General features: G+C 41.4%; 3 protein-coding genes across 7 annotated transcripts; 1 reads left to right on the top strand and 2 right to left on the bottom strand.

Moving 5' to 3' along the window:
* Positions 1-348: 348 nt before the first annotated feature.
* On the bottom strand, positions 349-8,660 carry olfml2ba (olfactomedin-like 2Ba). Its single transcript, XM_080771051.1, has 8 exons — positions 8,172-8,660; positions 7,770-8,033; positions 7,361-7,468; positions 6,097-6,252; positions 5,027-5,222; positions 2,916-3,887; positions 2,261-2,437; positions 349-1,566 (listed from the first exon to the last, which is right to left on the bottom strand). The coding sequence occupies exons 1-8, from the start codon at positions 8,334-8,336 to the stop codon at positions 950-952; spliced, it is 2,655 nt and encodes an 884-aa protein (XP_080627177.1). The 5' UTR covers positions 8,337-8,660; the 3' UTR covers positions 349-949.
* A 550-nt stretch (positions 8,661-9,210) lies between these two features.
* LOC308319662 (uncharacterized protein) lies at positions 9,211-15,271 on the bottom strand. Of its 5 annotated transcripts, XM_080769777.1 has the most exons (10): positions 15,148-15,271; positions 14,515-14,594; positions 13,973-14,125; positions 13,515-13,703; positions 13,202-13,297; positions 12,738-12,905; positions 11,932-12,093; positions 11,488-11,616; positions 11,343-11,402; positions 9,211-10,949 (listed from the first exon to the last, which is right to left on the bottom strand). In XM_080769777.1, exons 2-10 carry the CDS (start codon positions 14,558-14,560, stop codon positions 10,180-10,182), a joined length of 1,773 nt encoding a protein of 590 aa, XP_080625903.1. In that variant the 5' UTR covers positions 14,561-14,594; positions 15,148-15,271; the 3' UTR covers positions 9,211-10,179. The 5 variants fall into 5 exon arrangements, with proteins under 5 accessions (XP_080625903.1, XP_080625907.1, XP_080625905.1 ...); XM_080769781.1 differs by lacking the exon at positions 13,202-13,297 and having other exon boundaries at positions 12,738-12,869; XM_080769779.1 differs by lacking the exon at positions 13,202-13,297.
* A 193-nt stretch (positions 15,272-15,464) lies between these two features.
* On the top strand, positions 15,465-22,274 carry LOC308319316 (uncharacterized protein). The gene is made up of 8 exons (XM_080769330.1): positions 15,465-15,686; positions 16,055-16,177; positions 17,492-17,650; positions 17,959-18,087; positions 18,539-18,676; positions 18,773-18,895; positions 18,985-19,032; positions 20,046-22,274. The coding sequence occupies exons 1-8, from the start codon at positions 15,620-15,622 to the stop codon at positions 20,825-20,827; spliced, it is 1,569 nt and encodes a 522-aa protein (XP_080625456.1). The 5' UTR covers positions 15,465-15,619; the 3' UTR covers positions 20,828-22,274.
* Positions 22,275-23,880: the final 1,606 nt, after the last annotated feature.

Genomic DNA, 23,880 nt, shown 5'->3' on the forward strand with positions numbered 1-23,880 from the left:
TGTAATGGAGTAGTATTTTAAATACTCCAGTAAAGTAACAGTACTTGAGTAAATGTACTTAGTTACTTTACACCACTAGTCTTAGTTTGATATTTACAGTGGGTTGAGATTGAGATATTTTGCACTACAGTTTTTCAATTTAGGTAAGGGAGGAAATTACAGGGCAGCACATGACTTTCTATACTTGGGTGCCCTTGGGTGTCCTTTGTAGCCTTTTTCTTTTTTATAGATCTCGTTGCCTTCCCCCCTTGACTGACTGTGCAGATTGGATTACAGCTCACAGGAGGTAATTATGGCCACTTTGACTTTAACTGTGAATTAAACCAACAAAGGAGTGAATTTTCAGTTAGTATTTTCAGAGCTTTATTGCAGTCTCTTCAAAACGGTACAATCTGATATGCAGGGAGTACGTAATAAGTGCTTTCATCGAACAAAGGTCAACAGATACCCATTTACTGCCAGAAGTCTTATGGTACATGTACAGGAATCAAGGAATGCACAGAAAACTGTAATATAAAAATAAATGTGTATAAAACAGAACATGGAACGAGACAATTAGTCCATAAAATCTGGTTGCTTGTAGTATGGTATGCTGTGATGAAGGCGTTCCTCAGGGTTAATTGTTATAGCTTTGTGTATTTAAGTATTGATTGACTTGCCGTGACATTATTTCTCTACATTCATGTATTTTTATATATTACAGTATATACAGTAAATGTGCTGTGTTGACTGAAACATTCGTTTCATGTAGCTTCCCCACTGAATAGAAACAATTATTTTCTCTCAGGAAAATAACAAATGCACCCAACATGTATATTCATCACCAAGACAATTTACTTTATAAAAGGGCATTTCATCACAATATATTGCTGGCTGTGTGGACTGATCTACAATCCACTCCAACACACACAATTACTTTGCTTCTAAACTAATGACTATCAAACCCTTGCTAGGGTTTGCCTACATAGGCAAATTTGATGTTGTATGTGACTTGATGTCCATCGTCCCATGCATACAACACACCCTCTTTGGGGTTGTAGTCAACTTGTGTGGTGTAGGTATAGTTATTGGTGAAGGGCATTCTAGGGGTCATCTGAGTGTTGGTGTGTGTGTCAAAGGCATAAGCTAGGTTGGCGTCTCTTCGGTTGTAGCTGTCGACAGCGTACAGGACGCCACATACAATGAAGCAGTTGCCGTAGTGGTTGCGCCTCAGTCCCGTTCTCCACGTGGTCTCCCTCTGCATGCTGAGATCCGATGGGTCCAGCCGAGTCAGAACTATCACTTCCTGCAGGAACCCCTCGTCATCCAGTGCCGGATAGATGATCCACAGGCCGCTCTCATCTACCGCAAAGTCAATGTCGGAGTGCCCACGCCATTCCCACGGTGACGAGGACTCTTCAAACACGGCATCGTGCAGGAAGGTCCAGGCGGCCACGTACCGTAGACGCAGGTCATACTTGATGATGTCACGGGAGAAGGCTCGGTTGTAGTAGAATGCGCCGTCGTAGACCACGTGGCCTGTTCCAATCCAGTTGTACGGCAGCTTGTAGGAGTTGGTGAATCGGCCTAGAGAGGAAAAGAAACAAGCGGAACATTCATGAACAAGAATGTACTCAGTTGGCCCGGGCCGGGCCTAGTGGTCCCGGGCCTAGTGGTCCAGGGCACCTAGGCTGGTAATCCAGCCTGACAGCGTGTCGCGGGTTTGAGTCCCGATCCCGACGACCTTTGCTGCGTGTCTCTCCCCGCTCTCACCTACTAACTGTATATCTATCAATAAAGGCAATAAACTCAAAGGATATCATTAAAAAAATTAAAAAAATTATGTACTCAGTCGAATTGCAGGCTTGATCAAGGCCAAATAAAACTCCCCAGTTTGCTCACTGCTAAGTTAGGTCACAGTATCACCCCAATCAATTGGTTTCTCCCTCTTGGGGACCTATTATGTGTACATCTAATATTGTCTGGTTCAAGAATGTCTCATTGTCTCATTTGAAAAGTGATAATTTGGCCTGGTGGTGACACTAGACTAGAGGAAAGGTCAGAGTCACCAAAATCTGTAGGTTTCTTTTCTACTTCGGAGCACAAATGTGCATAGCAAATTTCATGGTGATCCGGCAGTTATCCTGGTCATAGACAAACAATCAAATGGAGGCAAGAACATAACCTTGTTACGAAGGTATACAGTATGGTATACACTAGTAAACCGATTCCTCAAGCTTGTTTCTATAAGTGTATGTTTGGTCTGACCACTGACTCCTACCTTGCTTAAAGACCTCCATGTTGCGGAACTCCAACAAGTTGTTTCCATAGTAGTAGTTTGTAACATAAATCTTGTCTTCACCAGACTTTGGGTCCTTCATCCACGCTCCCTCATTTCTGCCATACGTGTTATGAGTTACCGGTTCTGAGATTGTCGCCAACGTGTCTTTACATTCCTCTGTGAATGAGCCAGAGAGTTGGACAGAAGATTTATTAGTCTGCAGTTTTCAGGCTTAATTCAAATAGAATTTGCAAGTAATGTTAATACTGGATGGTTTGTTAATAGCATTCTTAGGTGTAAAATCAGTGGGATTTATAACTTTCAGTCAAAGTCTACATCATTTAATTTTTTTAATCCCATGGGGGGAATAGCTTCAAACAGTTTATGGCTGCTCAGATCGTATGATGAACACTCACAGAGAAGCAGTTGGGGGTTAATTGGGACACTTCAACACATGTGAAGTGGTATGAGGGTGACAACCTCCCTCCCTATCCAGTATCCACTACTAAGCTACCGTCACCCTAAACTCATAATTGGTTAAACTCCAATTAATTAGGTAATTCAAGCAGGTTAATCGCATTGCAACACCTTTGACTCTCTTCGTCCACAGGAAAGCACCACATAGAGTACACGTTACATACAACTCATACAATACCTGGTTTCTCTGGCGATGGTTCTTCATTCCTCTGCATTGACTCGTCTGGTTCTGACGGTCCATTCTCTTCCTCATCCCAGCTGATGCTGTACTTGCGTTTGGTAGGAGCAGTCTGTCTAGTGGTTCTAGTAGGGACAGTAGCAGTAGTAGGCGTAGTGGTGGTCATGATAGACCTGGTAAAGGGTGGAGAAGATGGTACGGTTGTCTGCCTCTGTGTTGACATAGTGAACCCAGAGGAGGGGATGGATGCAGTTCCTTGCTCTGTAATTGCTGCTGTTCTAGTTGTGGTCGTCGTGACCACAGTGGAGGTGGTGGCTGTGGGTATGACCGGTGCAGAGCTTGTGGCAACGTCTGTGAAGATGGCTGTGACGGAATCCTCCGTGGGTAGACTTGGTGCACGGGGCGTAGCTTTAGTAGTGCCTGCAAAGGTTTGTGTTGCATCTTGCACTTCTATCATCTTTGGCGGTTCCAGAGAAGAGATGTCCATCATGGTGATGATGGGTGACTGAGCGTTTTTTGTTGACAGGGCCTTGTATGTGTGTGGCTTTGGCGTGATCAAGGTTTTAGTGATAGTGCTTTTGAGTGGATCTTCTCTGACCAGGCTTGGTGTGCTACTGACTGGTTTGAGCATAACGGGAAAGGGCCATTTAGTGGCTCTGGGAGTGCTGCGAGTGTGGGTTGGAATAATAGAACCCAGGATTGTGCTCCTGCTTGGCCGTGAGGTTGGCGATGGCCTCACCGTGACACGTTCCGTTGTCGACTGAACGCTCTTTGAATCTGCTGACATGGTGTCACTGGACACGCCCAGTTCTGTGTGCTTAGGCGTTGCTGATTGGCTGGTCTTCGTGGCTTCAGGTGGTTGAGATTCCTTAGGTCGTACCCGTACTCTGCGCTTGGGAGGCACTCTGTGCTGGAGGAGGTGCTCCTCAATGAAGGCCGGGCCATCACCGCTGAAGCCATGATACTCAAAAACTGCAAGGATGAGTATAACACCACATGATTACATAACATCCAAGCAGAATGTTATAACGTCACTGTCGGAACTAAGGACACCTTCTATGTTCAAGACATTACTGTAGTTATTGTCACAAGTACTTGTTAGTACTTTACATTGGTAAAATATTTATAAAATCCACAGTCAGAAAAACTTTCCATCTTGCCTCCCGATTTTGGGCATATTGTCATTACAGGCAAAATGTTTAAAAAAAGAAAGAAAAGAAAAACGGTTTAAATAATTGCAAAAATGGCTGATCTACAAGACATGCTCACAACACATGTAGTAAGCTTGTATAACGCCTATTTTTGTCAATATAAAATAGGACATTAATTTAAGAAAAAACATTAAAAGATGCAAAGTTTCTTCCCGACAGCGACTATAAGTATTATGATATATAGGACATCACAAGGTGGCAGTTAGCAAAGCGGCAGCAGCATACCATTAAAGATGCAATACAGAACTTTTTGTCTGAATAAAACATAATTTCTGACCAATCTGTATGGTTGAGTATGCTAACACAATATAATACACAATTGCGGTGGTTGGAGGTGCATGGTCTCCCTGCTCTTTCATTGAGAAATGTACTGCTGGTTGACCAGAGGTATTGCCTGAAGCTGAAAGCGCAATGTCTGCCCTGCCCAAGAGGGCTTCTCTAGCTCACCAGTAGAAATGTTGGTCCTTATACTACCAGGGTTTCAAATCCCTGGTAGCTAGGACACAAATCCTACGGATTGCATTTGCATCTTTAATTAAACAGTAGAAAAAACAATGGACACAATGTTTGTGTCTGCACAAACAATGGCAGTTTACTGAGCAGCTTGCTTGAGATGTTTCTTTTTCCCAGAGCTTTGTGAGAATACCAGTTTACGATGCACTTTCTGAACTGATTTATAATCTGCAGATGCTCTTCTCAAACAGCTGAAGTTAGCAGCACTGTGTCTCAAATAAACACCTTTAAAAACATACTGAAATCTCTTCCTACAGTATATGTGCAATCGCAATAGATTAGAAATAGAAACATGTCATTGTTATCTACCAAGTTACGGACAAAAGCCTTCCTGTTATCGGTTTATATGACAAGTGATGGATGACCTCTGTCGGGGTTGGCACTTACAGTTCTCACCGGGCTCCCCATCGTCAGCCACCATAGGATCTGGATCAGATTTGTAAAAGGTCATTCCTCTGATGATCATTCCATTGGGACCCGTCTTCACCGCATCAGAATGCTTCTGGTTTGTAGGGGTTTGGAGAGGAGCATCCCTCTTTAGGAAGGACTCAGGTTCCCCAATAAACTTCTCCTCATACTTCTCCTGTTAGGACAAAATATAGTTTTACTGTATGCTTAATTTATACTAGAATAGTATACTGTAAATCAGGTTATACAACTTCTCATTAGCTGTGAAGAACGACTTAACTGTTAAGTAGGCTGATAAACATTCTGTGCTAATGTATTTTGCCAAGCAATTTCCACCTGGATTGTTTCCTGCAGTGTTAATATACATTTTCAGTTTTTTGGCATTTCACTATGCTGTGTGTGAGAGGTGAGGACAGGCAAGATTGAACACACAATTTTGAAACAACAACATTGATATGATGGCACGGATTTATTCGCAGGTTTTCATCCAGTCCAGGTCCACCCATCCCTGGTGGACAAGCTTATCTTAATACTGGAGTTGGATCAGAGTCCAGTAGTGCAAGGCGTTACCTACATGTCAACTTCTATGTGGGCTGCACAGATCACTAATGTCCATTCGGATGTGAAAAACAGAGTGGGCTTGCCAAATCTTAGCATTACCTCAATAATTCTTAACGATTTATGGAAAGAACACATCATTGTTCATTTGTTTTTAGAAGACCACACTTTACGTAGACAGGACTTAGCCTCCGTCTTTACAGTCCAAGTGTTGTGGGCAAAAAAGTCCTTTTCGTGAGGAAAGCATACGATGCTTTGACACATTAGACCCGCTCCTGTAGAAGTGACCACACACTGCACTGCTAGTGCTATACAACATGTGGACTTAATCAATACCACCATCCACTACTGGTCATTTAAGCATGTGCTGAACCCTGGCATCCCTATTCTGGGGCAATTTCTTTGCACAAAATTGCGGATCTACAAGCTTAAGGTAAAACAGGAGGGTGCCTAGTATAGAGCCCTTGGGAATCCCACCAAGTTTGACTTGCCTCTGGGTTTAGATATGCTGCAGCCCTGACGTCACTCTTCTCCTGGAGCACGTCATTAGGAGGGACAGGGGGGCTCTCTGTCACATGCGGCTGGACCAGAGGGCTTTTCTGGGGCTCTGCCTCAACCTTACTGTGGTTCAACTTCACAGAGACTGTCTGGATGAATTGATGAACAGAGCATATTTATGTTGTTATAGGACATCAAGCATTGTACCAATTGCAAGGGTTTCATGAAATAACTCTGGTTTGAGGACTACAACCACATTTATGGATAAATATGTCAGAGTTTAACGCAGAAAGTGTAAAATGTATTGAATCACATTCAATTTGTCATACTCCAACAGTTGTCATATTCTTTTTCACAACTAGTGTATAGGCAATACCAGCATTCATTTTAAACCTGTAGCCTACTAATTCATGTTAGACAAGTTAATTTAGAGTTTTCTATAAAAAAGTGAATGAAGACACTGTTTCCATTTAGCTTATACTCAAGTTGTTGTACCTGAGATTTTAATTTGCAACTTGTCAAGACAAGTAGAACTATAGGCTACAGTTTGGACCCATTTTTCAGGTTAAGGTGGTTTAATTGAACCTAAAATAAATGGGATAGTCCCAGCCAGGGAGAGTGTTTCATTAGACCCATGGGTATGATACTAATACTAATTCTGGCTTCCCCCCACAACATTTACCATTTACAATATAGGAATGTACATGAAACTCTTATCCAGAGCAACTTACAAAGTGCACATTCACATTAAGAACCATGAGCCTAAACCAACACATGATTACATACAGGATTCAGTAGAGTGCTAAGGAAACAAGTATATGTGCTAGTGTAGCACTGATGGCCTAGAAGTTTAATAACACCCCCAGTCCCGAATCCCCTTGGATTAGTGGTTAAGATGTTGTCTTTTCGCGTGGGAGACCCGGGTTCGATATCCGGGTGTTGCACTAGAGTAACTAGCAAGTACATATACAATAGATATGTAATACTGTGTAAACTTAAAGAATGCCCTGAAATATCAGCACATTCCTCTGAGAAGGCTATTATTATTATTTATACATTTAACCCTAACCTTTAAATAAATTGTGATTGGTAGGCCTACACATGTGACCTGGATAACCTACATTAGACTTGTAGTATAGGCTAGTGCATACATAGGGCAAGGCATACTTTAATAATCTACTCCATGCTATGCTGCTTGTGCACATCCTGCTGCATAATGTGAAGGTCAGTCGTCTCCTCCTAGGACTCGATCATTACCTTCTCAATGTTCTCCACACGCCCCAGCAGCTTATTGGTGATGGAGTGTAGCTTCAGTAGATCCAAGCCATAAAAGGATCCTTCCAGCAGCTCAATGATGGAGGAGAGCTAGAAATGACCAAGTAGATTCCATCAAAATGGGTTACCCATTATTCCAATGATCTCATAAATAAAATATCCCCAACCCATCCAAGAATTATATGCGTGTATATCCAACTTCTCTGTCTGTGGACTGTGGTTATGAAGTATGAACAGAGAAGGGAGTCCTTGAATTTAAATGCTGTTTGTTTGCCCAGTGATCGGGTTGGCCATCTATAAGCAATAGATGAGTAACAGAAGCCTTCAATCCCGTATTGGCCCGGGGGAGTAGGTGTGTATAGTAAATGGCCATCACTGGACTTCACATCACCTTGACATTTTCGTTTCCAGCCTGTCTAAGTTTATTCAGTCTGTACTCTCCCTCGCATGGGTTGACGGCCGACGGAGGGGCGATGCAGGCGCACTTGCACTGGGGTCCGGACGTGATGGTCTCCACCGTGTAGAAGTCCTGCGCCGTGGCGCTGCCCTCCTCTATCCGTCTGCAGGCGCTCCTGCTCAGGGGTCTGACAACACATTTACACCGACAGTCAGAACCTTCCGAGAGGGCTTTCACTTTGTCATAATCACCCAGCAGCTACAAAGAGAAGAGGACGGATGTATATTCCACCACGAACAATCAGAAACTTTTGAATGCCTAAATTGGAATAATATGACAGTGACTATAATCCATATTCAATATGAACAAACCAAAGTGTGTTTTTATTTGGCTTACCTGTGAGAGAATGTTTGCCTGGCCGTCTATCTCCTCTTGTAGGTGGTCGCCATGGTCATCATACTTCATTTCAGGCCGAATAAAACTTTCAGTTACCCGATCTCTTGGTGCAGCAGAGCACAGTGCGAAAAACACGCACAAACTGCATACCCTATTCCTATCCATATAGCCTAGTATACTGCCACAAAATAATATAGACAAAATAATGCTGTTATAATCAGGCACAGCCTGTCAATTATTTAACTGCCTTGGTAATTTCATAGCCTACTTTTTGGCAATGCAATTTAAAAAACAAAAACTATAAAAGCCATTAAAGGTGAGATCAAGCAACATAGCATGCTCTCATCCTATATATATATATTTTTTTTTAAAGTAGTAGCCTAGCTAGTCCTCCTGACAGAAAACAGTGCATTCAGGAATGGATGAGAGCACGCTTTCTGTCCACACCTCCAGTTGATGTGACTGTGATGGAAATCTGCGCTCCCCTCCCTCAGCCTCACTGCGATGCTCTCCATATGAATGGAGGCGGCTGTTATACAGTGCGTGTGTCAGAGTGTGTGCGCGCGCGAGCGCACTGCGCAGGCCAACATCCAGCAGTATAGTAACTAGTAGTACTGTAGGCCTACTGTGTAGGGCAGGCTATATTGCGGCACTGCCTGTCGCCAAACTAACCAAAAATAACGCAATAGAATCACGCAACGCAAAAATAACGGATTAAAAAGCATTGACATTGTGACACACAAACGCTGTAGTAGCCTAGTAGGAATAGGACTGTATCCACATGTAGAAACGTGACAGTCTGTCTGACTAAATGGCACACTAAACTTATCAATTTAATAAATTACGTTTCGGTTTGGGAAAAATCAGCATCGGCAAAAATGAATGAAATAAAACGAAAAAGTTAACTATCAGAAGTTAATTGATTCCAATGCATATTCAGAGAAGAGTAGCAATAAGCATGACATTACAGAAAATGACCAGTATGGATGTACTGCCCCCTGGCTGCAATATAAATTATAACAACATACATGTACATGAGCACAATACATTGAAAAGTTTATTCTTGTAAGGCACTTTTTCATTGATGATACACGTCCTGTCATTAAAAAAAAACATTTTTTTTTAAATTCAGAAAATCCAAAATTCCCGAGTTATCAAAGACTAAAAGGTACTAGAACCCAAGAGGGGTGTTGCCTCATATAATTTAGTAGTTTGTAACCAAACAATACTTATAAATGTCATAATATTTGAGACCATGATCAACTATGTTTTTAAAATCATTTGTACAAAGCACAGATGTAATTTCCTTCCGAATAAAAATAAAAATAAACACATTGAAAACTTAAGAGTAAAGTGCCAGAGACAAAGTAAATAGAAGTATTTTCTGAGATCACGTTTTTCAAGATGAATTTTCTATACACACTAGGACAGTAGTAAGTATTGTGGCTACCTTTCTGATAAAGCACTATGAAAGAGAACGTCAGGCATTTTACCATATTCCACACGGAATGCCATGAACACCAATTAAATGTGTGTGCACACACACGTGTATCTAAGAATAATACCCATTTCATCCTGCGGGGGAAGTTTGTGCACTGCGCTGCTTTTAATTATTGTTAATTATCATAGTTTACATTTTCTGTGCATGATTTGTGATATTAGGCTATAATGAAACTTGACTTTACACACATGAGAGAAGCATGCCTATTCTAGGGGAAGCTTTTGCCAAAAATAGCTGATCTACAAGCTCATTTTATTTTTAGCAAAGAGTTGGGACCCTATCTTGCCTTACCACTTATGCCTAAACATTTTCACAATTGTTTTGCCTATGCCCAGCTTTGTGTGTCTGTGTGTACTGTGTACCCCATAGTGATGATTTGATTGGCAAGATATTGGCCCTTGGTGTAGACACACAAAAACAACGGTCCATGTACAGTTGTAACCCAGGTCCGTTTTACTAAGAATGGAGGGTTTAAGTGGTTAGTTCAAATATTAAGTCTGTTGGTGTCTATGTCTCTTGACAGCCTTCAGGTTCCATGGTCTCCTCTGAGGCCACAGGGAGAATAAGGTGCGAGATGCGACTCCACAGGCCGCTGTACTTGTCCAGGTCCATCCTGTCGAAGGTGATGCGGCGGCCTGTGGAGAGGAACTTCTTCTTGAGGTGGTCGTCCACCATCTCCTCCACAGCGTTGAGACTGAGGTGGGTGGGAAGCTCCTCCTCGCCCGCCAGCAGCACCGTGAAGATCAGAGTGGGCGTTTTGTAGGCGGCGTTCTCGTGGTCGCAGTAGCGGTAGAAGATGAGTGTGGAGGCCGGAGGCAGCTCCTCGAAGCGGTTGATGACAGCCACGGGCTTGTCCCCTTCGAAGGCTCCCCGCAGCTGTCTGTCAATGTCTAGCTTGACCTGGTCACTGTCCAGGTGAGCTTTACTGGCCCCGTCAATGTGGAGGACGGAGGCGTTGAGGGCAGAGGAGAAGGCAGAGGCCAGGCCTCGGGCCAGGCAGTGCAGAGTCTTCTCGGCCTTAACGCCTGCAGTCAGGATGAGGCTGACGGGCTCGGTGGGCCGTTCCATCTGGAGGTGTCTCTTCAGGTGTATCCTGCCCCTCCGCCACAGCTCAGGGCGCTGAGTGGGGAACTTTGACTGTATAATCTCCAGTTCCTTGAGGAAGACGTCGACTCGCCGGACCTCCTTCTGCTCAGGTGGAGACTGAGAGCTGAAGGCATGAAGCGATACTGCAACCAGGACTATTAAACCGGCTAAAAGCCACAATTTCTTGTTACCTATAGAGAACACAATCCAGACAGTCAATTCTTTCTCCTGCCATTTTGTCCATAACTGTAAATATCCATCTTTGCTACTCAGGGCTGTATTTTGCGTGTCTTAAGTACCAGGTCTTATTCCCTAACTTGAGTAAACTAAAGACCTGGAGGCGTGATCAATGCCATTTGGCTATTCTGAGTGGCCAAAGAGCATTGATCACGCCTCCAGGTCTTTAATTTACTCAAGTTAGGGAATAAGACCTGGTACTTAAGACACGCAAAATATAACTCTCAGTGTGTTAGGCACTCCGCAATCGCTTGATGTGGCCCTAAATGATAACAGACAATGACACCAATGGTTTTCAAGACCTTGTGAATAATTACAATTGACATAAAATCATGGTTCACCATTACCTTGATCTCCAGCATGAGTTTCTGGGTTATTTATGACACTGTCAGGATTGACTGTTGAATCTGTGGAGAGTTTGGGGGAGTCGGTAAAAAGAGCAGGTGTAAGGAAGAGAAACAATGGTAAAGAGAAACAATTCCTTTAGTTAACCTTTTTCATGCGTAGACACTGTTTCTTCGTCTTTCTCTGGGACTTTCTTTGCGTCTGTTGGTTCATCATTCTCTGATGCAGCGTCACTCTCCTTAAACTCTGTACTGCTCCTAACAGCAATTTCTACTTCTGTTCAGAATAGGCAAATTATAAACTACAGTTTATTTTCTTACTTACTACATTACTACATGTGACTTTTTTGTCCACATTTGCCTGTGTCATATTATGTAGGCACAACAGAGACAAGCAAATACACACAACATAATATCCATCATGCTAAGACAATAATAAACTTTAAACTTTATTTTTATACACTGTAGCACTAACAAAAACTAAGTTATGAAGAGCTTTATGAAAAATTGAATAAATAATCATCAATAGAATTAAAAAAATGCACAAAGCGTATAAAATGTAAAAAAAACCCAAAACAAAACCAAGATTTACCTTTTGATTCCTGCGCAGACTCCAGCTCTTCATCGTTCTCAGGGCCTTTCTTTGTGTCTGTTGGTTCATGATGGTTTCCATCTACTTCATTCTCTGATGCCGTGTTACTCTGCATGTGGTCATCTTCTGATGGAGTTTGTATAGCTATTTCAGGCTGACTGGCTGTAGGAAAGAGTAATGGAGAGTCACACTGACTTATCACACTGACTTATCAAGGACAACAACAATTTCTATTTCTGTTGGAACAGGCAAACCGTCAGTGCACACACAGCGAAGATGCCAAATGCTGCGAGAGGCAGGAGTCTTCCTGGTTTTTAGACAGCTGGTGGATGGAAAATGAAGCCTGCGCTTCATTTCCATCCACCAGCTGTTTAAAAACCAGGAAGAGACGCCTGCTGCGAGTGGCTTTTTCCCGCGTAGAGCCTTGACGCCCATATGTGCTTATACTGTGTCAGCTCCAGTTTATTTTCTGCAGCCTACATTACTATAATGTGACATTTGCCTATTATGTTCTCTGTGTCATATTATGTAGGCACAACAGGGACACGCAAATTCACACAACATAATATCCATCAGACAGTAGAGAAAATTAACATCTTTGCTAAATCTGGTGGCTTCACGTTGCATTCATATGTAATGTCCATTAATATGCAATATCCTGTCTAAATAAACAAATAAAGTTTTACAAACACAGTATATGATGTTATTATCCAAAGTGCCTTGGACTCTGCATGCTCCCTGAGCCAAGCTTGCGCCTAACCGCATACCTGAATGGGACTGGGTGTTAAATTATTATTTTAGTTAACCTTTTGATTTGTGCGTAGTAGACTCCCTTTCTTCATTGTTCTCAGGGCCTTTCTTTGCGTCTGTTGGTTCATCATGGTCTCCATTCACTGATGCAGGATCACTCTCCTTAACCTCTGTACTGCTGCTGTGGCCTTCTGATAGAGGTACGGCTATTTCATGGTGACCGACTGTAGGAAAGAGTAATGGAGACTGGAGAGTCACACTGACTGATTAAGGAAAACAGCAATGCCTGTGTTCTCTGTGTCATATGTAGGCACAACAGGGACAAGCAAATACAACATAATATTCATCATGGTAAGACAATAATAAACTTTATTTTTATACACTGTACTAACACTTATCATAACTAAGTTATGAAGTGCTTTATGAAAAACTGAATAAATAATCACCAATAGAATAAAAAAAAAAAAAAACAATCGCATAAAATTGAGTGTCAAATAAAAAAAAAAGAAAAAAGGTTCACCGTCATCTTGATTCCCAGCAAGAGTTTCTTGGTTGCTTATGACACTGTCAGGCTTGTCTATTGAATCTGTGGATGTGGTGGATAGTTTGGAGGAGCCTGTAAAAAAGGGAGGTGTAAGGAAGAGCCATGGTAAAGAGAACCCCCCCACTCAAAAAAACAAAATAAAAATAAGATTTACCAGAAAGTTTAGAAAAAGACCAATAATACTGGGAATAGCTAATGTACAAGCTCACCGCATTGTGATGCATTGTGAGCTTCTAGATTAGATTAGCTATTTTTGGCTCACACATACATAAACAGCATACAGTTGTACCTTTCTGACACCCTGATGACTCTACAGGCTCCTTTTCTTCATCTTTCTCGGGGTTTTCATTTGCGTCTGTTGGTTTATCATGGACATGGTCTCCATCTACCTCATTCACTGATGCAGGATCACTTTCCTTAACCTCTGTACTGCTGCTGTGGCCTTCTGATAGAGGTACTGCTATTCCATGGTGACCGACTGTAGGAAAGAGTAATGGAGAGTCACACTGACTGATTAAGGAAAACAGCAATGCCTGTGTTCTCTGTGTCATATGTAGGCACAACAGGGACAAGCAAATACAACATAATATTCATCATGGTAAGACAATAATAAACTTTATTTTTATGCACTGTACTAGCACTTATCATAACTAAGTTATGAAGAGCTTTATGAAAAACTGAATAAATAATCACCAATAGAATAGATTAGCTATTTTTGGCTCACACATACATAAACAGCAGTTGTACCTTTCTGACACCCTGATGACTCCACAGGCTCCTTTTCTTCATCTTTCTCAGGGTTTTCATTTGCGTCTGTTGGTTTATCATGGACATGGTCTCCATCTACCTCATTCTCTGATGCAGAGTCACATTTATTTTGGTCCACATCGTCTGTGTTCTCTGTGTAATATCCATTAGATGGTAGAGAGACAATGGTAAGACAATAATAAACATATACTGTACTGTAGCACTTAACACCTAAGTTATGCTTATAAAAAAACGAATAATCAGCAACAGAATAAAAAACAAGCCATTAAGTGTATAAAATTCAGTGTCAAATAAAAACATAAGGGAATTAAATAAAATGAATAATTGAGATAAAATACTCACAATTATACCTTTATTACGTATTATTATTATTATTTATGGGCATAAACAGTTGAAAGGTACCATTAGGTCTGACAATGATGTACTATGTAATGTATGTTAAAATCTTGCACATTGCATTATTTATTTTTGTGTGTGCCCATTCTTCCTGTATCCAATGCACTTTCACCACTGGACCTTACCTGACTGGAGATTCTCTGTCCCATGACTCCCAGCAGGTTCGGCCATGATTCATTTGAAGTGAAGTGAGCCAGGCTTTAAGCTACATTTAGACAGTGGGGTCAAGAAGTGATTCATATTAATGATCAGATTCAGATAGGCGTTCTTATGTTTCTTCCGGGGTGTTCAAGCCGAGGCTAGCCGTTAAAGCCTGGGTACCGAGACTACTTCTTCAAGAGTGACTATCGATGTAGGTTTCGCTTTCGTATCTTAGTCAGACGATTCATATTTTTTTGATCCAAGGCTAAGCTAGCGCTAAAAACTAAACCAAAACCGTACACACCAGACACAACCCTTACTTTTTTTCTATGAACAATTACTGTAAAAATAAAAATGTGTTCAGAAAGCTAATATATTGGCACCGTCCATAGAGATATGATTATCAGCTGGCCAACAGTGTTGTTGACATCAGGCTAAGCTCGTTCGCGTCACCTCACCAGGCTTATCGATCAGCACAGAAACGGGCTACTGTTTGTTTATTAAGGTTTGCAAACGGAAATTAATGACTGGGACTGATTCGTCAAACACGTTATAATTAAACTACGTCACAGCGCGTATCCCAATGCATATTTTCTAGAAATGACTAAATATCTTACCGGGTGTCCTCTTTTAGAAAGCAATAACCGTGGAATTTGACCCATATGTCAGCAGACATACACAGACGTCAGACGGCCGTGTTACAGGCGGAACGGAACTGTTCCCTTTACATGTTTGTTTAGAACGACATGTCATATGGTAGTACGTGCCTTCAGTGTTGCCATGTCCGCCTATTATAAGCGTCTTTGGGTTTGTTTTTCTTTAAATATTCTTGGAAATTGGTTGCTTATTTCTTTCACAGAATCTGGCAACACTGCTTAACTTCCTGATATGCACCTCCGGTGTTCTGCCTAAAACGTCCCCCCCACACCCACAGGCTACACAATATCATCACATCACACTTTGGACGACGGGAAGGAAGCTGATCTCTCTTGTGTTAATACTTTAAATGACGATGTTTCTTCGGAATATTTAGCTAGCTTGCTTTATTTGGCACCACACAGCAGCGTTATAACTTTGATCACACAAAACATGGATTCGGGAAAGACGGTTACTCAGTCTGCGTCGAGACGACCAACCACACGGTCGTCAATGAAAGGTTGGTTTTCATCACAACAATCTTTCGGTTTCACAATCAAATCTCTCGTATGTAATAACACTGTACATAACACATTTAAAGTTGTCACCTCTATTTTCTAGGGATACAGTGTATATATATAAGGGCAAGGCTATACTACGCCTTTGATAATGGATGGATTTCTGTTGCGTTACTTATGAACAATAACAAGTTATCCAGGTTAACAACTCACTAACTTGCTTTTTGGAGTCACTCCCATGATGTTGACTTTCATTCAGTTCATTGGTATTTAGGAAGGAAACTGCTACACGTGTAGTTTTCCCTAAATTGGGCTGCGTTGTTTGGATTACAATGATTGATAAGTTAATGGTTAACTCATGTTTTGCAAGGGACTGCTGGCTTGGCATCCAGCGCTCCTCTAAAGAGGAGGCGTAGAGGGACAGAGGACCAAATCTCAGCCATAGCTGTCAACGGTTCCAAAGATGATGAAGACAGTGAATCAGAGGATGGTGGTAAGAAGAATCAGGGAATGCGCTATAGTTAACGGCCTTTTCGTAATTGCCATAGCCTAAAGCAGTGTTTCCCAAACCGGGGGTCAGGACTCAGGACCCAAGGGGGGTTCCCCTGATGAGATTAATGTGCAACATTGTTTTCTCACTCAACAGTAAACTAACCAAATCAACATACAGTATAATGTATACAGGGTATCTATCTGCACCTTTCTAAAGTTACAATTTAATTACTTAAAAAATATATTTGATATACAAGCTTGTAGTTCGTCTATTTTCACAATATTTATCTGTGGAACGAGTCAAACTAAATGTAATGCCACGTGCATGTCAGGTTGGGAGGTCCCCAGTTCAAAGATAGTAGCGACTTTAAGCAACGACGGCTACAGGTGCTGCCACACTATCAAAAGAGCCGCGCACGTTCTCGGCTGCAGCTTCAAAACCGGGTTTTTAGACAGCTGGTGGATGAAAAAGAAGCTCCACTTCCGCGGACGACTTGCGCGACGGCCAGATTCCCGGAAGCGCTCTCCTCCGCGTCAATCGTCCGCGGAGGTGGAGCTTAATACCCATCCACCAGCTGTCTAAAAACCAGCTGCGCACACCCCGCACAGCTTCTTCTGTCCGCGGCGCAAAACCGTTTTGCGCTTAGGTGTGGAAAGGGCTTTTGGCTGTCGGATACGGCAACCGGAAATGGATCAGTGCTTGATACATAAACCTGTTCTCCGTCACAGCCCTTTCACTACGGGAGAACCTACACTTACACGTAGTGTCTACAACGCCATGTCATAACCATGTTTATTGAAATTATAGCTGTCATACATTTACACCGATTGCTCCATCACCTCTCTTATGCTGTGAAATGTGTTGGCATGCTCTGAATGAAGAAATAACACTAATACCATTATGTCATATTAACCATGTTTATTAAAACGGTTTTAGAATAACACGGATTGCTCCAGCACCTTCCTCTTTCCACTGCTGATCATGTCCAGCGCATGTAAGAATTAAGCAATATCGGCAATTAGCTGACGCTCGACGGGGTGTTTTAAAAAAAAAAGTTATGTTATGTTTGACACATGCTTCATGGACGCGCGTCACCATGGCAACCAATGTCGCCGTCGGCTGTTTGCTTAACGATTTTGACTGCGACGGCGTCGGAGCAGCCGTACTTCCGCATTGCGTCGCCGTCCTGAAACAGTCACTGCTTAAAGTCCCTAACATTCTTTCGCGGGGACACGGACTGAAAAGTTTAAGAACCCTTGTCCTAAAGGTACTTGGTTCCAAGTCGTGTAAATTAAATTTCTCCGACTAACCCAGAATCCCCTAACAAGAAGAGCAAAGTAGAGACTGACGGATCACCGCATGACCGTAATGACGAAGATGAAATGGAAGTCCAGGAAAAGGATGATAATTCAGAAAATACTGAAGACCAGGAAATGACCCAAACAGAAGATTCCTGTGTTACTACTCTGCAGTGTAAGATGTGTCCTGCTCACTTGACATTTCATTGTGATATTTTGTATGATTAGACAATGATTAGATGGAACTTGTTCAAAATAGTCTTTTGAGTTTTGAAATCCGATATGATCATATGACCTCGTCAATCAGACGAGTCAGAGTGATCAATTAGAGCTAATCTGTTAAGAGCTGTCAGAATCTGAGCCTGCAGTTGTGTTACACAATTACTTGAACATAATCACAAATCTTATGTTTATACTTTAATTATAATTACAATTATGTAATTGTAAAACCAGGCAATTCATTCTGGCATCTTATTTTGTCAGCTACCCGTGTCTCCGCTCCACTATCCAAGAGCACTCCAGCTGTGGACATGAACCCCTGTGTGATGTTACATCGTCGGCCACCCATCCGTACTGAAGATCTGGCCTTAGGCCGGTTAAGAACCAGCAGAGGTACGGTAGTGTCGTAAGTTTTACTTCGATTTTATGCAGGCTGATGTAATGCAAAGACACCTCACATATTCTTGAAACTTGGTTACTAACCCCTTGGTTACTATTCATTAATGTGCATCCATTAAAACCTAACCCTGTGTTTATATTTGGTTAAGTCATCTGTCTCAATCTTTGTTGTCTGCTACGGTTGACTTTTAGTTTCGGTAGAAAGTCCTCAATACACCAATGCATGCATGTACGATGTACCCTGTGGTGCAAACTAAATAATGGTATAATAGTATAGTATAATAGTAACAGCAATAACAAGTAGATGATGCTGTCCAATGGTGTTACAGTAACTAGGTGAAAGTAACATATTACTGTGATATTAGTACTTTTCCAATAATTACTATTTCGAAATATATAATAACTAATTCGAAATGGCAAATCATTCTTGCTCCCTTGTGTTCAGATGAAACAGATAGGGCTTTGCCTGCAACCTTCATTAGGTCTGCTCCAGAGCGCAGACCAGCAGAGAACATGTCCAAGGTTCCCGTCTCCAAGACCAGCATGGCACAGTACAGAGAGAAGATGGAGGCCAAGAGCAATGGTAACTGTTGTATTTATTCATCAAAAATCTTGATTTTGGAAGAAAAATGTGAAAAATGTATTTTCTTATGCTAATAATATTTCCACACATTTGAAGATATTCCGAAGGTTTACCTTGCAAAGAGGCCCCTCACCTCTGAAGCATTATATGCACCGCGACAATGTGTCAAGAACATTCCTGCTAAAAGAAAACCTGTGAAAAGTCTACACAAATCGCAAGGTAAGAAAATGTCACATTTTCCACTACTTGAGAATATTTAGTTCATTTGCCAGTTGTTTGCTAAAAATGTATTTTATTTTGATTTGAAGGTGTAAAGAAGTCTGCCACCAAGGGAAGTGCTGGATCACCTTCTAGAGGTAAGCTCTCGACCACACCGGTATAGGGACTACTTGGGACAAAACAGTTTGTCCCAACTACACCAATGCAACTCATTGTAACTCAATGAGTTGCATTGATGTGGTTTGGGCTTAATGTGTACTTTGCTTATTAAAAAAGCCGGGACAACCCTCCACACGTCCCAGACTCTTCTCCCTTCTGGCTCCAAAACTATGGAATGAACTTCCCATTGCAATCGGAACTGCAGACTCACTCCCAATCTTCCGGCGTAGTCTGAGAATCCACCTTTATCTTAGCCCATAGTACTTGCCGTAGCACTTGCCCTAGCCTCGACGACCTTCAGGTGTATGCAAAAGCTGAACTTGTGTAATTTAGATAGCATTTTATGTAGACATAGCACTCTATAGCGTATACTCATAGTTTCATTGTACAGCAATTCTACTCTTCCTATTCTAATGATTCTTGATGACATTTTTTGTGTATTTCATGTGGTGTTCTTGCTTACTGTAAATCGCTCTAGAAGAGCATCTGCTAAATGCCTGAATTGTAAATTGAGTAACCTGACAATTATGCTGATTAATAGTTGAGTTAGTGACAAAATAAATGTTATTTTAGTGCTTTATGCAAAAACAATAGAATTTGTGTGGCAAACAAAATCTTGGCAACGTCACCAATGGCAAATTTGTGTAAAACCTTTGATGGCAGATGTATCTAGCAGTTTAATTGGAAGACTTGAACGTAGCAATGGTTGTAGACTAATGAGTTGTCTTTTGCTTTGATTTTTAAATGTTTTTCAAAGATTCTTTGCCTTTTATTTTCACCACCATGAATAAGGAACAAATGAGAAAGATATCGAAGCGGTAAAATCTAACATAAATCTTGTGGTAGCATCCCTAATCTGGGTGAACGTTTGTAAAAAATGTAGATCTAGAAGCTCACAATGCATTGATTAATGAATTTGTAGATCTGCTATTTTTGGCCTACTTGTTACCACGCACTAACATTATGTCTCATGTCCAACTATGTTCCACAGGGTCCACATGGTGGTTAGTTCTCCTGTTACTGCTACTGGGCTCTGCAGCTCTCTTGGCCTACAACAAGTTCCCAGCACTCCGTCAGCATGCAGACGGCAGAGAGCGTACATCCACATCCGTGACGCTAGACCAGTTTACTGCTCACTTGTCGGCGCTAGAGGCCCAGTTCCCCAGCCAGCGTGCTGAGCTGTGGAAAAGGAGCAGGATCCACCTGAGTAGGCATCTCCAAATGGATCATCCGACTGAGCCGGTCAGCCTCATCCTGACGGCAGGCCGTAAGGCCGAGAAGACTCTGTACTGCCTGACCCGAGGCCTGGCCTATGCCTATTCCTCTGCCCTCAACGCCTCTGTCCTCCACATTGACGGAGCCAGTAAAGCTCACCTGGACAGTGACCAGGTCAAGCTGGACATTGACAACCAGCTGCGGGGAGCCTTCGAAGGGGACAAGCCTGTGGCTGTCATCAACCGATTCGAGGAGCTGCCTCCGGCCTCCACACTCATCTTCTACCGTTACTGTGACCACGAGACTGCTGCCTATAAGCAGGTGTTCTTGGCCTTCACGGTGCTGCTTCCCCAAGAAGAGGTGCAGGAGCAGAAGAGTCTGAAGGATGTTGAGGAGATGGTGCACGATTGTATTAACGAACGCTTTATAGGCACTGACAGACAGACTGGCTTCAATGAGATGGATGTGAACAAGCTCAGTGGACTGTGGAGCCGCATTTCACACCTTATCCTGCCAGTGGCAGCAGAGGTCGAGGTAGAGCAGAAGGGATGCCAGTGAACTAGCCTCAGACTGTAGGCTCACACACTTTTCAAAAACAGAAGCGCTGAAAATGAGAGGGAGTAAAGCGGATGCCCCGACTTTTGTTTTGTCTTTGCAGTTGCACAATTTAGTTGAAGCCTATATAATAGCTTGCTGCTTAGCAGAAATGAAATTCAAAAAATATATTTTTAAGATATAAAAATATAGTTTGGTGAACCGAAAACACATAACATCTTGCGTAAACGGCATTCAGGAGGCATAGTTACAGACTCCGTGTATCTTTCAGAGTTTTGGAATGTCTGGCTTGAGGGACTACCAGTGGACTGAACTGGCAACCTTGAGGATGTCGTGAGGATACCGCTTCAAATGAGTTTTGTTCCTCTAGTCTAGACTCCCCTGAAGGGGTTCTGGAGAAAAGAGCAGCTGAAATACCAGAGAGATGATGCGGAGGCTGGCCTTCTTTGTAGTCAAACCCCACCATTGGGAATGGAGGTGAAATATTTGAAGGTCACATGTGCGCCCCTCTCAGGATAATGTATTATTACCAGTATATACAGTACCTATGTTTGCAGACCAATGTTACAATTGGCCATAACTGCACTATACTATACCACTCTTGTTCTGTACTTTATTTTATTGGCAGTAAAACCAGAAGATATTTGATAACCAATGTGAGGTACTGTACAGCAGGCTTTATCATTTGTTTTTATTCAATATCCAGAGTTTATTCATGTTATGAATATATCCTGTTATGGTTTATTTTGTCTGAATTACAAACTGATGATGGCACCTTGTTCAACCACTTTCAATCGTATAGAGTTTGGTGATCTACAGTACACAGCACTAGATAATTTCATTCCATTCCGTATTTAAATCATTTGCTTTGCTTTTGCTCTAATACTGTATCTTCTGATTTTTACCTTCATGGTAGTAGCTACTGATTCCATGCTGCATTTTGTAAGTATATTTGTGATGCTGTCTTATATAGATTGGAGTGTTTTTAAACCTCTGTATATTTGTGTGACTGTGTCCACACAATGTTTTGAGCTCTGAAACAAATTTAGCTGGGGACATAATATGACATTTACAAATGTAATATTTGATATGGTCATATTTTTGACTAAATTGTAGTCAGCAAATCACACATTGTGCCTTACATTCTCACACAGAGAAGATTATTTTGATAATGCAAGATTTGATGAATAAAAAGTAACCAATCTGTATGGTAGTGTATATATTTTAATACAATATAACTAGCACGTCTGCAGTGGTTCAATGTGGTCGCTGCAGTTACTGCTGTCCAGAGAGAGACAATGGGCATGATTAAACTTATGGAATCTGGCTTTAAATGGTTTGATAATTTCCCCACTCCTTCATAGTTTTGTCTTGGTCATATATTGAGATGTATTTTTTTGTAGTGATTTTGCTACTATGTTAAGTTGTGAATAATGTTTCAATAAAGATTATTTTGGTACTTGCCAGTGTTACTTGCCAGTGTATAAACCAGGGTTGAAGTTTCTCAGTGGTCAGAATTAGAAAGATTCATTTGTTAGGATGACAGTACACAGCTAGTCTTCCTGCGGGCCACAATGTCTCTTAATATTGAATGCACTCACATGTAGTGCATACAAATTCAACATTTGAAAACAAACGTGAAGAAGGAAGTTGCAATACGAGCCAAAATATTTTAATTTACAAAGTGATCCACAACTACACCCATGTCTGTTCTGTATCTTGCCCAGAGAATTGCCTCACTTGAGCTTCCGCCAAACTCACAAATATCAAAAGTAAATATTTTCAAATCACATTGTGGTCTTCCATATACTGTAGTATACTCTTAAGATTACTGTTTATAATGGAAATTAAGGCAGCAAAGTAGTCAATTTGTTTACATACGTCAGTTCTTTGTTAATTATGTTGCAGACTGTGCAATGAGCCTCACAATAACCTTTTTGTAGCTTCAGCTAATTAATGATGATCGATTGCTCAGGCAACACATTTGGGGAAGATGGGGTATATCTTCAGTCCAGCAAATCATACAATTAGTAAAGAGCTCCAACAGGGGGTGCCATATTGCTTTTGTTATTTTGTGCAATGGTTTGACAAAAACAGACTGGGAGCACAAGGAAACATATTTTATTGTTTTATTGTCTCCACCAGGCCGAAGGCATGAAGGGAGAGTATGTTTTGTTATCAACTGAAATTGAATGGGTGTGACTGATATGACCTGGCGGAGTCATTGTGGGTGAAGAAGTATTCACATTTTTACTTACAGTAAAAGTATTACCACAATGTAGAAATACTCTGATCTACTATTTTGTTGCAAGTAACAATAACAACACAATAACAAGTATCAAAATGTACTTGTCAAATAGTTATAGTGGAGTAAAAGTACAATATTTGTAGTGGAGTACAAGTAGAAGTACTGGAAATTGTAAATACTCTGGTAAAGTAAAAATACCTCAAAATTGTACTTAATTACAGCTACTTGAGTAAATGTACTTAATAGTTACTTTCCACCACTGGTGCAAAGTAATTGCAAATGGCTCACACAGAGACGGACCGTCTAAGAAAACTCTATATTTATTGCATTTTTCTTTTTTTAACAAACAGACAATACAACAAAACAATACATAATACATCAGACAATACAATACAATTACTTAAAATGAAAAACAAAACAAGAACATACAGTACATACATAAATACAGTATAATAAAATAAAGGCACTTAGAATGGTAACAACAACAGAGTCCTTATGGCCACAAGACCAAACAGCTGCAGAGAGTACAATTAGACATTTTCAGTTTCCACCATTGTAGTATACTCCTGGCTAGCTCGCCAGATTTGTGGTATATTAATGTTCATAATGGTGGAGAATATACCAGGCAGGTTGTATAAAAAAGAGAGGGTCCAGGCAGTGTCCTTTTCTTTCTCATTTTGAGTTTATTTGAAGAACACCAATGAGCTTGCCACAATCATGACCAAACAGGACCCAATATTCTCTGAGAAGCCCCGTTCGTCCTACCACGAGGCTCCTATATACTGAGTCTCACACATCCAATCCCGTG

Source organism: Protomyctophum bolini, assembly GCF_963924005.1.
Source record: "Protomyctophum bolini genome assembly, chromosome: 8".
NCBI lineage: Eukaryota > Metazoa > Chordata > Actinopteri > Myctophiformes > Myctophidae > Protomyctophum > Protomyctophum bolini.

What these genes read in the sequence shown, in the direction of transcription:
- olfml2ba (XM_080771051.1), bottom strand. Translation starts at nt 8,336, where the DNA reads ATGGATAGGAATAGGGTATGCAGTTTGTGCGTGTTTTTCGCACTGTGC. An exon ending in GTGTGGAGAACATTGAGAAG is followed by an intron (nt 6,253 to 7,360) that starts GTAATGATCGAG and finishes CAATTCATCCAG; the next exon opens with ACAGTCTCTGTGAAGTTGAA. An exon ending in TGGGGAGCCCGGTGAGAACT is followed by an intron (nt 3,888 to 5,026) that starts GTAAGTGCCAAC and finishes TCATCCTTGCAG; the next exon opens with TTTTTGAGTATCATGGCTTC.
- LOC308319662 (XM_080769777.1), bottom strand. Translation starts at nt 14,560, where the DNA reads ATGGCCGAACCTGCTGGGAGTCATGGGACAGAGAATCTCCAGTCAG. An exon ending in TGCTGGGAATCAAGATGACG is followed by an intron (nt 12,906 to 13,201) that starts GTGAACCTTTTT and finishes TCTTTCCTACAG; the next exon opens with TCGGTCACCATGAAATAGCC. An exon ending in GTCTGCGCAGGAATCAAAAG is followed by an intron (nt 11,617 to 11,931) that starts GTAAATCTTGGT and finishes TATTCTGAACAG; the next exon opens with AAGTAGAAATTGCTGTTAGG.
- LOC308319316 (XM_080769330.1), top strand. Translation starts at nt 15,620, where the DNA reads ATGGATTCGGGAAAGACGGTTACTCAGTCTGCGTCGAGACGACCAACC. An exon ending in CCGGTTAAGAACCAGCAGAG is followed by an intron (nt 18,088 to 18,538) that starts GTACGGTAGTGT and finishes CCTTGTGTTCAG; the next exon opens with ATGAAACAGATAGGGCTTTG. An exon ending in TGCTGGATCACCTTCTAGAG is followed by an intron (nt 19,033 to 20,045) that starts GTAAGCTCTCGA and finishes TATGTTCCACAG; the next exon opens with GGTCCACATGGTGGTTAGTT.